This window comes from Populus euphratica, unplaced genomic scaffold (assembly GCF_000495115.2).
Source record: "Populus euphratica unplaced genomic scaffold, PopEup_1.0 scaffold35.1, whole genome shotgun sequence".
Taxonomy (NCBI): domain Eukaryota; kingdom Viridiplantae; phylum Streptophyta; class Magnoliopsida; order Malpighiales; family Salicaceae; genus Populus; species Populus euphratica.
In genome coordinates, this window is record NW_011499860.1 from 2318504 (window position 1) to 2332132 (window position 13629).

General features: G+C 30.4%; 1 protein-coding gene across 1 annotated transcript in view; it reads left to right on the forward strand.

Moving 5' to 3' along the window:
- Positions 1-724: 724 nt before the first annotated feature.
- LOC105124650 (MADS-box protein JOINTLESS-like) overlaps positions 725-13629 on the forward strand; it is a 34962-nt gene continuing 22057 nt past the window's right edge. Inside the window, exons 1-3 of the mRNA XM_011024752.1 lie at positions 725-846; positions 1196-1407; positions 7048-7126. Coding sequence (XP_011023054.1) covers positions 829-846; positions 1196-1407; positions 7048-7126 — 309 coding nt within the window. The 5' untranslated portion in view covers positions 725-828. The remainder of the gene's footprint in view (positions 847-1195; positions 1408-7047; positions 7127-13629) is intronic.

Below are 13629 nucleotides of genomic sequence, written 5' to 3' on the forward strand. Positions count from 1 at the left end.
TGGCTATAAAAAGTATCTTTCTTTTTCCTGCGAGCTAGGTCAAGATCTCCTGGTTAAAATTTTTTCTCTCCTATCTCTCTTTCAATGCCATCGGTGTAGGGACTTGACGTTGATTTCTGTGAAGTGTCGCTGCACCAGAAGAAGACAGGATAGAAATAGTTATGAAGAACTGAAGCAAAAGACTTCTAACCAATCCTTGCAAGCTCACATCCTTCTTGCATAGCTCCAAGACAGCTTGAATTATTGGTAGGTTACTCTCCTTCTTCACCACCTTGATTCTCTTAAGATTACCTTGTATGTTTTAAATTTTTAGCTAGGGTTGTTTTAGATTATGTGCTGTTTATTATTACTGCTGCTGCTGCTGCTGCTGTGTTTTATACTCAGTTCAAGATTCTTGGCTTGATTTGGAAAAAGTATGCTCTTTGCGGCTCTTAATTTATTTTTTATCTAGTTTTCTTTCCCTAACCTTATCACAGAGGGGGATTCTATGCATTTCTATTTACAGAAATATTCTCTCACTGGTGTACCTGATTTTTTCTTCATTTTCTTTTTATTAAAATTTGTTTCCACTTTTATGAAGCAAGATAATTTTTTCATGATTTTTCATAATAAGCAAACTCTCTTAGTACAGTTGTTTGAAGCAGTCAGTAGACGCTTGCTTTCTTCAATTAATTTTCCTCTCTGTGTTATAATTGTACGTTTATCTCTCTCTCCCTCTCTTTTGTGGGTTGATTTTCTGTGACCAAAGATCCCTCCTTGATTTCTTGCAATCAAGATCCACTATTGTACATTGACGTAACTCCAGATCTTCAATTGATATTCTTCCTTATGAAAGGACTTCTTTGGGTAAGGGGGTGATCCAGATTTCTTTATTTCGTCAAATTCATCACTCTTTCTTCTCCTCCTTTTTCTGTTCAAGTCTTTGAAAATATGTAATTCATGTGTGCGTATATGCCAGTCAGAAAACATTTTATTTCCCTGTAAATATACTTGTTAAGCATGCATGATGGATGCTTTTTCTCATTTTATGTAAAGGGTATTGATTTTTCTGTCTGTAAACATTGATACTGTTCTCTATTAAAGAGCATATAACAAAGGGTCTGTGGTTTTTGTGCTCGGTCTCTCTCCGTCTCTTAGGGATTCTATTTTGATCATTATGTATGTGATGACTTATCTTGGTTGATTTTGCATGAAGGGTGAGTTGAAGTGTTTTTACATGGTAAAGATGACTCGAAAGAAAATCCAGATCAAGAAGATCGACAACACAGCTGCAAGGCAAGTTACTTTCTCAAAGAGGAGAAGAGGGCTTTTCAAGAAAGCTTATGAGCTCTCAACTCTATGTGATGCTGAGATTGCTCTCACGGTGTTTTCTGCAACTGGCAAGCTTTTTGAGTACTCAAACACGAGGTTCTTCTCCTTTTCATTTTCTTATTATTTTCCCTACTTTATTATATATGTCACCTATGATCTCATTGATCAACCTAGGATTCATTAACTATGGTTTCTTCTGAACACAACAAAATTGAAAAAAGAAGAGAATGGCTGAAATGGATGTACAATAGAATCTTTTGATATCTGCCAGCAAAATAATATTTCTTGAGGGAAAAGGAAAAGGAGAGAGGAGCTTAGGGAGAAATTGGTACTGATGATATGAAGGTTTTGACCATGTCAGTTGCCGCCACTTATTGCAAATTCAAAAAACAATTCAAGGACTATTGACACATCCATTTATGAGATCCTCTTAATGAAACTTGATTAGTTTATATTGTTTTAAACACACACATGTATGTATGTATAGTTACTATGTTCTTATGCTGCCATTAGAGACCAAAGCCACTGATATTATAGAAGTTGTTTTTACTATCCTCTGCACACCCAGAAACCACAACTTACTATAAGGATGTGCTCATAAAATATAGGGCATAGACGACTGAATATGGTAAGGCCTTCATTTTTCAGAAAATTCAAGTGAAAATTCTAAAACTTCAATACCCCTAAGCCAATATAGTACTACCTATATGTATCCTTTGATAAATAGATTGATTACAACTACTCATATCGTATATTGATGCATGAGCAAATAGTGCTGTAGTCAGAAGCTCTCTTAATTCATTGTCTTTGTTTTGTACTATATTGATATAATTACCTGATTTGTACACATCGATTGTAATTATTTTTTCAGTATATCAATAGTCATAGAAACCAGAACTAGTTTTTTTTTTTAGAAGGTTTACATCATAATTTTTCCAATTTGTTTTACCATCAATAGCCAGTCTTCCCCTAGGTTTTTATCTGTCCATATATTCGAGCCAACCTCCTGTGTTGCCAGCATAAGATTTAACCTCGTCAAGTACATCTCCAAACTTCCTGTCTGTATACGAAGCCTCCAAATTTTCTTACGTATATTGATATGCTCCTGCCCCGATCATTATTTTCCTCGTTTATCTTTATAATTATGTGATTTTAGTTTCAAGATTAAACAAATGCTCCACTTCCTTCCATGTTAATTTGGATTTTAAGTTAGGGTCTTGATGTGATCCGATGCCTCCCCCAGCCCTCTGGTCATGATGGGAATGATAATTTTCTTCAATAAAAAACAAATCCTTCCTTGTTCAATTGCATTTACTCATCATCCATATGAATAATACCTTTGTTGAAGCACAGATTTATAATATGACAAAATGAGAATTTTATTATTAGTAGACAACAATCCAACTGGTATTGGACTGAGAAGAGGTCGCTTGCTTGCATCGCTTCTTCTTCTTTTCTTTTTTTGGCTTGCTTGCTTTTACTTCAATATGATAGAGGAGAAGTGAGGTTTTTAACATCAGCCTTAAACACTGCCTTTTCCTTTTCTTCAATATATATAATCTACTCTTAACCACTGATTGCTATTTCACAGGTAATGAGATTATGCTCTAATTTTAGGAAAAAATGTATGAGGAATCTTAATTAGGCTAGATAAGTGTCACTTTCTCTCTAAACTTTGGTAAGTCTTCGTTCTTTTATTGTTATATGGGATCAAAGTGATAGTCTATGTCCGTAGAATACTGCCAGTTCTATTACTTTCATGTACTTTGTCAGGCATCCCTGGCTCTTGAACTTTCCCACCTTTTCTAGGTAGCTTGGTGCTCTATTAATATACTACGTATTTAATTATATTTCTTCTTTCTCATATAAATATATGAGTAATAAAAGAACCATGATTATTGTTTCCTGTACTAGTAATGTGCATTTCACGTACAAAATCTCATTACTTTATGGATAACACCTAACAAAATTACGAAAGAACTTGATCTCAAATGAAATCTTGTTCGAGAAAAGTCAAATATAAGATTAAAAGTTGAGGGATTACTTTGTAAATGACTTCAAACTAGGAAGAGGAGACACCCTTTTAACCCTTAATTACGTACCAATGTGATTTTTTTTTCTTTTTTTGCAAGGTCATGTCTTATAAATGCCTTCCATGAAAGTTTATTACTGTTGTTTTTACTTTCTCATATTAATCCTTTTTTACTTGCACCAAAAAAGAAAAAAAATAAATTTTTTTCCTACATTAATGTTTAATTCAATAGTTTTAACACCAACTTCTTTTTTGTTTTGGGTTTGAAATTAAATCACTTCCTTTTCTTTCCCTTTTGACTTTGTTGGTACTGAAAAAATATCAGAAAATAGTTGCATTCAATGATTCAATTTGAAGGATCTTCTTAGGAGGCGTACGAGCATATAGGAGAGGAAAGAAGCAAGTTACGATGACACTTGTCAGCGCTTCTAATCCTACTCAGTATTTCGTCATGTTATTAATGAGTGAATAGTTTTGCTCCTAATTAAATTGAAAATCTGGGATATTTTAGAAAGAATAATGCTATAAACAAACTTTTTATATAAAACCTTCATATAAATATGTGATAGTTATTTTATTTTAATATAAAAGATTTGTTTGTAATCATTTTTTTTTAAATGATCGTAGAGCTGATTTAATAAACATTTTAATGCTTCCTACAAGAACATTTTAGTGGCAAGGTCTTTATAGTTAAAGATTGCCCATGCATATTTCACAAAATTTCACCAGAAACAATGAAAAAGAAGAAACATTTCTACCTAAAGGAAGCAAGTGGTGTAAAACATGTAAAGCATATTTTTTCTTTATAAGCCAAGACGGCAGAAGACCATCTTGCAGAAAACAACACAAAGAAAAATCCGTGAAGGTAGCGGGTGGAGAAGAAACAAGAATAGAAGAGGAAAGAAAACACCTTATCCTTGCTGAAGAAAAGCTATGCAATTTAAGAACACTTTTTTATTAGCCTAGAAGAATACGTTCTGCTCATAAATTTACATTTGCTATGAAGTTGATTACTAATGGATATTTTATTATAAACACATGCTATATACAATAAGAATTTTGAAAGAAAAAAAAATCTGTTGCTTTACATTATTGCCAAATGAATGTTGGCATGCATTTAAAGGTGCCAACTCTGTGTATTTAATCCATTCTCTTTTAGCTATAGTGCATGACTCTAAGACCCTAAGCCTGGCCAATGATGAGACAAATATTCATCACATATTTTCTAGGAATTCTAGTAATTAACAATAAATCTTTCATTTTTTAAAGCAAATTCTATAAAATATTCAAGAAAAAAATCTAAAAAATGAAAAGAGATACACAATAAAAACTTCTTGTGAAGTTCTTCTCTAGGATTAAAAAAAAGAGAGAACTAAAATATTTAAATGTATTTTTAGAGTTTTATAGGAAAGTAAAATAGGACATAAACTTATTTGGAAAAGAAAATCTAAAACTGAACAAATTGGTTTAACAAAAATATTATAAAATTTATTTTAAAAAAATGAAGTTGTCGTGCCTATCCCAACAGTCATTAATTTGAGTAAACATTCCTTTAATATGTAATTTTATTCAAAATAGTAAAACTGTAATTCACATTTAGTATGAAAATTAAAATTTTTTGATACTTGGAATATTTTAACTTGATTTTTGGTAGAGCTAGGCATCTCAACCCAAGTAACTTGTGCTAATATAATGCTTGTGATGAGTTTAGAATTTAAAATAAACATCTATTAGGGTTTCATAGCTAATTAATTTCAAGTTTGACTTTTATTTTAGAAGAAAAAACCTCTTTTTTGTTAAAACTTGATTGATAGTGTTATAGATGTTAATTTTCCCCTTCTAATGCATGTAAAATTATGAATGCTATTGTAATCTCACATCATTTGAATTTGATTTTATATTTTTTTAATCAAACAAATAAATTTTTATGAATCTATATATTGTGATATATGTTTCTATTATGGGTATATATATGTTTTTTATATAGGAATATGATGTGCCGTACATGGTTGATTTATAGTGATCGATTTATTAATTCTTTTAATTTTTCTCGCCAGATAATAATTAACTCCATTTATATCCTTGTATCTGATTTAGTTTAGAACACATGCAAAATTAAGATTCGTAGCAGGGGGTAAAGAATTACTCTAATAAGTAATATTGTACGTAAACAAAACTACTGAGTTGAAAATGAATTGGAAACAATCACAAAATAGCCCATGTAAACAATAATTCCATAGACATCTATTAAAATTATCATGTGGTACGTGAATATCATGTGATAGGGACTGATTGGACAAGTTTCTAAAAGTAGAGGGACAAATGTTTAGAAAGAGCAGGAGCAAAATTGAATTCCTAAGGACTAGTATGAATATTTGAAAAATTTAAGGGGGAAATTGCCCCTTTCACATGCATGCATATATTTCCATCCTTGGTTTAGCAAATTGATCACATGTTTTCACGTACGTACGGGATGGGTTTTGGAAAAATCCAAAAAGTTAAATTTAAAGATATAGAAAATGTAATAATAAATAATTTATCTTAAGAAAAATATAAGACATGCGATTTTGACTTTTTATTTTAAAATAGTTTTTTTTTTGGTGTGGCCAGAAAATATAGTTAATGAAAAAAATTTCATACTTAATTATAAGGATGGATTCAAGAAAAGGATATTTATTATTCAAGGTCAGATTATAATTTGGAATACTATTGCATAAACGTGATGAACTTTCATAAAATATCCATAAAAGTTGAAGGACTTCTGTGCACTTTGTGGCGCTGTTGTCTCTGCAAACCTCCTTTTTACCCCAACTCTCACCATGTCAACAAGGGATGTAAGAATATAATTTATGATGAATCTCCTTTCCCGTCTTAAAAGAGTTTACTTTTGTGAGCATCGATCTAAATAAAACTTTTATAGAAAATGATTGCAAATGTCATTGTTGCAGTGAAACTATTGTAGCAAAATAGGATTATCTTCTTGTTAACTTGTGTCCATACTGTTACATACTTGGCTTTAGGATGAAATACATGAGTTCTTGGGTCTTGCTGGCTTCTGTACCCAAATTCCTTTTTATTAGATCTCCTCAGTTTTATATTATTCTAGATTGTTTAGGGTTATTGTAGTGTGAGATCTCAGCAAAATCACCAGCTATATTCCAGGTGTGTGGTGAGTTTTTCAACAGGTAGTCTTGGAACTAGGCCTTCTCTTTCCTTGTCTTGATGTTACTTTATGGTGGTCTTGAAGTATATATTTCTTATATTAGAGAGGTATAGATTAGTTAAACATTAAGAAAATGTGAGATTTAAGCTTTTGGCACTCACTAGATCTTTAGGATGGAAAATGAGAGTTCTCAAAAGACCTTGCATATGATATTAGGGTTTGTTATTGTTAAAATGAGTTACCACTCTATATAAGCCTCTTTAATATAGGATTTGTTATTGGTGTTTTATCTAATATTAGGGTTTGCTTAATATTAAGATTTTATTTACATGAGATAGTTACCTTCCTATTGATAATCCTCTATTTATCATTGAAAAGAGAACTTCTTTCTAATTGGACAAGAGAGGGTTTATTTCTGAAAGAATACTTGGAACAATCTTAGTAGTTAGCAGTTAAACTCTAATGGCACTGTTAACTAGTTTTACCCTATTCTTCATCACCAAAAATTCGTGAAATGACTTGGCCTACCTATTTTTTGAAGCATGGGGCAAGTGATTGAAAGGCGCAATCTGCATCCAAAGAACTTCGACGCCCTACATCAACAATCTCTTGAGCAGCAGGTAATTAGTTTTCTTGTTGTCGCTTATCAGGATTTTGAATTTGTACCCATATATATCAGTATTGATGTTCATATAAGAGGAAGAAATGAAGAATGGGTGAATGATAATTTCTTTTTTCTGTTGATTAATGCTGGACTGGTAAGTCAAATAATAATAAGTGCATGGCTATATTTTATTGTAATTAGTTTTTCCTTTTCTTCCCATTATTTTCCATGAAATCTTTCCTTTCCTCGCTTAAATGAGTGGATCTCTATTGTGAAGAGAAGTATAATTTGTTTTGCTGGGTATCAAAAATAAGAAATCTTAACTTTCGTAACTCTATTTGCAGCTATAGTGTTATTAATAAAAGAAAGGCAGCCACAAAGAGAGTGACTAACTAAGATAAAGTACGAGGCATGAAGCTAAAGAAAATTGCAGATATAGGGGCTAAAAACCATACCATATATAGTAACGTTTATTTCTTAGCAGCGTCGATCCACAATCCAATCCTTTAGTCAAATCATACCCTGTAAATGTGAGGCTACCTTCTGTGTTGTGAGTTCAAGCTAGTTAAAACTTCTCACCATTGAATTACTCTAGACCAAAAACACCAGGAGCCATGATAGAGGCAGAGAAGGTCTAACGTTGATTCAATAAATTTGCTGCAGAAAAGACATCTTGCTGCATCCATATTGATGAGATTTCTTCGGGTTTTTTTTTTTTTTTACAAAGTCAATTTTCATAGCTAACCAGCATAGAGTTTTTGTTTTCGGAGGAGCCATGCCAGCCCGTATATTAGCAGTAACCGTAACCTGGGAAGATAATTTTATGTAATATATATCGAGCTGTGACCTCTTACAGTATAAATCCCATATCTTTGCTCGCTTCCCAAATCTTATCTAACTCCACTTAAGATAGTGTTTGTGGTTGAATAATATTCGTCAAGTTTGTTTACTTTTATTGTTCAAAAACACATAACTCCCTCCTTAATTTAGATAAGACTCCAAATCCAAGCACTATCCACCCAAGTCTCAAAGCTTGAGATTTGGCGTGCTTGTTGCATTTATATTGCAAAAAAACCCTTCAAGATTGATGTGAGAGAATTGGTGAGGAATTTAGCACTCTTTAGGAGGCATAGACGACCTGCCATCGACAACATCTTTTTCCTCCACGTTCTTAGTCTTGCATTTATTTTGCTAACCATGTTTTGGATTCACCACATGATGTTGTTAAGATATACTTTGAAATAGGATACAGTAGCGGTGTTCACGGTCCGGTTTTAACCAAAAAATTCAATCAAACCGGAAAATAATATTTCTTATTAATATAACCTGAATCGAACTGAGAACCGGTTTTGTTCGGGCCGGGTCGGTTTTTTAGCATAAAAACTAGACTTGTCTTCATCACTGAGCTATTGAGATTTTCTCGTATGAATTTCATTGTAATTCTATAAAAGTATTGTTCTCAAGGTGAGAAAAATTCATTGATGGCTACTAAATCCTTGACTCTGCTCAATCCAACATATCAAATATTAGTTAGTCCCTTCAGGTTGAACATTGAGCAATGGCGCAGTACAGATCTATCCAATTCTATATTCTTCTTGCATGAATTTCATTATAATTTTATAGAAACATTGTTCTCAAACATATCAAATATTAGTTAGTCCCTTCAAGTTGAGCATTGAGCAATGGCGCAGTACATATCTATCCAATTCTATATTCTTCTCGCATGAATTTCATTATAATTTTATAGAAGCATTGTTCTTACCGGTGATGAGAGCCATTCTTGAATAATGGTTCCCTCATTCTATATTCTTCTTGCATGAATTTCATTATAATTTTATAGAAACATTGTTCTCACCGGTGAAGAGAACCATTCTTGAATAATGGTTCCCTCGCATCTGGACTCGTATCTGGACTGTGAAATTGGAAGGGGACGGTTGGGAAAGGATGGCTTGAGGGGGGGTGGTTGCTTGGAAGGGAAGGCTTAAGGCGGGGAAGTGAGTGATGTAGGGTTCTGGGATGGGGAAGGGGAAAAGGGGAAAGCTAGAGGGGGAGGGGGGTTGGCAGCTAGAAAGTGATTTAGTTAGGCTTAGAGATGGTTCTTTTTATATATTTTTTAAATCGGTTCAATCGGTTTAAGTTAAAAAACTAGAACCGAACCAAACCGGGTGGTTTTTTATTTTTTAATCGGTTTATTTAGTTTTTTTTATCGATTTGATTTTTTCAGTTAATTTTGTTCTCGGTTTTTTGGTTTAATCGGTTGGTCGGTTCTTTTGAACATTCCTAGGATATGACATTGATTTTATAGCTAGAATTCATAACAAGGATGATGATTTGCAACTTTACATCAGATAATTATTAGATTTCATAATCAAGTAAAGTTATATAATAACACTAAATTTACTTAATTAAAACTAATTAATATTTAAAATTAAAATTACAAAGCATAAAATAAGCATGCATATGGAGCAATATATAAAAAATTAAATGAAGATGCCAACCAAAGATATTAAGTACTTAGATTATTAACAAATTAAATCATACTTGTTGAAGTGCATATTATACAATAAAAATAGGTGATTGTTGCAAGAATTGTATCTTTTGTTGTTAAGACAAATTTTGACAGCATATTGGTATAAGCAATAGATGCAAATTGCCTATCAAGAATCAACAATCATATAACTATTGATTTACTTAAACACTAAGCCTACACAAACTTTAAAAAAAACTATTCATTTTTTCTTTACATAAAAACTAGAATAACAACATAAGATAAAAATAAAAAAAGATGGTTTAAAAAGAATAATTTTTATTTTTATTTTCTTATAAAGCAACAAAATCCTCCATATATACACATTGAAAAAGAAGAAGGGTTTCTCTTTATCCAATATAGATAAAAAAAAAAAACATAAACACACATAGGCCTCGAAAGAGAAGAAAGATTGATATTGTGCATTTACTATTTCTAAAATGAATATAAAAAAGATGGTAAATAACAATTCATTATATGAATTAAAAATGTTTTTATTCCTAAAATGAATATGCAACACTGAAATCTTTTATATCAAACTTATTAATTAATATCTTTATAGTAGACTAGATCATGTAATCATTGTTGTTTAAGATTAACATGTCATCCATATAAATATATGCAATAACATAATTTTTATTTGGGTTTTTCATATTATTATATTTATCAACTTTATTTATTTTAAAGTCATTTGACAATATAACCTTGTCAAATTTTTCAAGTTATTATTTAGGTGTTTATTTGAAACCATATAATCAATTGACATGTTTATAAACTTTCTTTTTATTTTCTAACAATTATGTTAGAAAATCAAGGCCAAATATTTTGACGGTTTTCACCCTTTGACTTTTTTTCTTAGATCAGCTTCATTATTACCTAATTAATGATAAATGTTTGAGATAGTTTATCTATCCTTTTAAATGAATGAATTTCATAAGCTTTCTTAAATAGAAACACATGTTTAAAGAATGTAGCATTCATTGATTCTATTATTATAATGGGATGAATATCTTCAAAACTTGATTTGTTTATAAGAAATCATTATCCCTGATACTTAACATTGTATTCATATTGATACCTAATAAATATACAATTCACAATTTTAGATCCTATCTAGATTTTTTTGGCATTAAGTATCACTATTTATGTAAGATGCCCCCATACTTTTAAGGTATCCGTAGGAAGATTTTCTATCTTTGTATAATTTATATGCTATCTTTTCTAACATCATATAAGAAATTTTGTTAAGCATGTAGTTGATAGTTCCAATTGCCCTCCCGTAAGTTCTAAGGTTTTCTTGAACTTATCAACATGAATTTGTTATGTTCTGCAATATCATTTTATTGAGGTCAATAAGGAGCAGAAGTTTGGTGGATAATTCATTAAAAAATGGCTCGTATTCTCTCTATATATTATTTTTTATTTTCTTTATCTTTTCATTGAGTTTATTCTTAAACATTTTAAGAGCCTTATCTTTACTTTTTAGTAAATATATATAACAATAACTTATGCAAGCATCTATATTTTTTTCCACCTCTAGTTGGCATAAATTCTAAATTACCAATATCAAAGTAAATTAAACCTAAAGGTTCACTGCTTTCTTCGACTATTTAAAAAGAAGTCTTCATGAATTTTTTTCTTGCTCTTAATTAGTTACAATTGTTATCATATTCATCTTAAAGTGGTTATTATACATATACCTCTTACCTATGAACATCTCACTTTCTTATAACTTTTAAAAGACCTTTTTTAAAAAAATAACCACATTATTGAGGATGAGAAACTTTTCAAAAGTTACCTTCAAAATAACTTTTCTAATGCCTAGTACTTTTAAGGTTGATGAATTCTCTATGCCTAGTTGTTCACCATTTACTTATCTGTAAGGGGAGAACATCCTTTTATTGGTATAAACATGTTTTGTAGCACCGATATCAATCATCTAATACTCAAGATTGTTGATTGGATTGGCTTTGAAAACAACCACAGTTAAGCTCATCTTTTACACTTTATTTAAGAGGTTATTAACCTGAGTGACATTAGATCAAGCAACCTTTTCTCTTTTAAGGTTGCTTGTTAAACCCTATCTATGCAATCCTCGATTTGGGGTGTAGTATTATTGTAGATGAAACATCTACTAATGAATTTTTTGGCAACGCCTTTACCCTTCAGAACAAGATTTTATTTTTTGTTATGGTTCTTTGCCCTTTTTTAACAATATTTTTTGAATAGTCTATAAAGGAAGTATTAGCATATTTTTTTTGATAACTTATTATTCTTTTTTATTCTAAACTTTAGAATGAGATCTTCAACTCTTCATTCCTTACGCTTATGCTTAAAGTAATTCTTAAAGTTTTTTCAAGATGATAATAATTTCTAAATGATTTCAATCAATTAGATAGATTCACTTAGAATCATCACTTCATTATGGATGTCAAGTAAGATGAATTGAAATTCATGAACTTAGCTTATTACAATTCTTAAATTGATTATCTTGAAATCTAGAAATTTACCAACTCATAACTTTTTCATTTCAGCATCTTTAGCCTTATATTTTCAATCCAAAGCTTCTTAAACTTCTTATAATACATTTTCACTATTGATTAAACTATACACATTATATAATATTTTGTCTAAGCCATTCAAAATATTATTCTTGCACATGAAATTTTTATACATCCACGCTTCCATAAGTTCTATAATGATAGAATCAAATTCATCTTTTAAAAGCTTTCAAAGAGGTAAGATTGAAGAGTATCATTTTTTTTTCCATATTTCAAAATTCACACCTTTGAACTTCTTAAATTTTACACAATGCACCAAATAAAGTGATAATGAAATCCCTTTGAGGAAGCGGTGTTATTAGGTTTCTAAGCTTTCAAAGAGGTGAGATTGAAGAGTATCATTTTTTTTTTTTGCTATATTTCAACATTCACACCTTTAAAATGGTGAGATTGAAGAGTATCATTTTTTTTTGCCACATTTCAACATTCACACCTTTAAACTTTTCAAGTTTCACACAATGCATCAAATAAAGTGATGATGAAATCCCCTTGAAGGAGCGGTAGTATTAGGTTTCTAACCATCACCACAAAATATAATGGTGATATCATCGATGTTAATGTTTTCATTTTTTATATATGAGAAAGTAACTTTTATCATTTGATTATAATAAAACTCATCTTGTATAGCTTTATAACATGTAACTAATAAATGATTTTAAACTAAATTGATATTATGGAGCAACATATAAAACAACAAGTGTCATAAATTGGATTATTTTGTTATATATAATTATATAATAATAATAAATTCATTTTATAAACTAATTAAGTTTTAAAATTTCTTAAGATTTTTGGATTTAATAATCAAGGAAAGTCTAATTTATTTTCACAAAGATAAGTAAACTAAATTTATTTAACTAAATTTGATTAATAATTAAATCTAAATTTTTTATTAAATAACAAATCATAAACTACAAAGAATAAAATAGTTATACACACACACACACTACAAAGAATAAAATAGTTATACACACATATATACTAGCGTACCAACAAAATATATCAAAGACTTAAATTATTAACAAATTAAATCATACATGTTTTTTTTTTTGATAACAAATTAAATCATACATGTTTTTTTTGTTAATAGTCGAAAATTTATTAAGAAAAAAGGCTACAAAGATAATAGCCTAACTTACATCAGATGAACAAGTAGAGGAAAGAAAACACAAAAACTATTGCATGAAACAAGGGAGAGCAACAAATAAGGGAACAAACAAATCATAAGAAACCAACTACTTCCGACTAAACATTCTTTATATTAAGCTCTAAAGAGTTGGAATCAAGCCTCAACCATAAAGCAATACTTTGACGCACCATGGAGAAACAAATTTGAAAGTTAGGGGTAGCATCATTAAAAATAACATTATTTCGGTGAAGCCAAGGATTCCAAACAACGCATGAGAAAAGAAGTTGCCATGAGAGATTCTG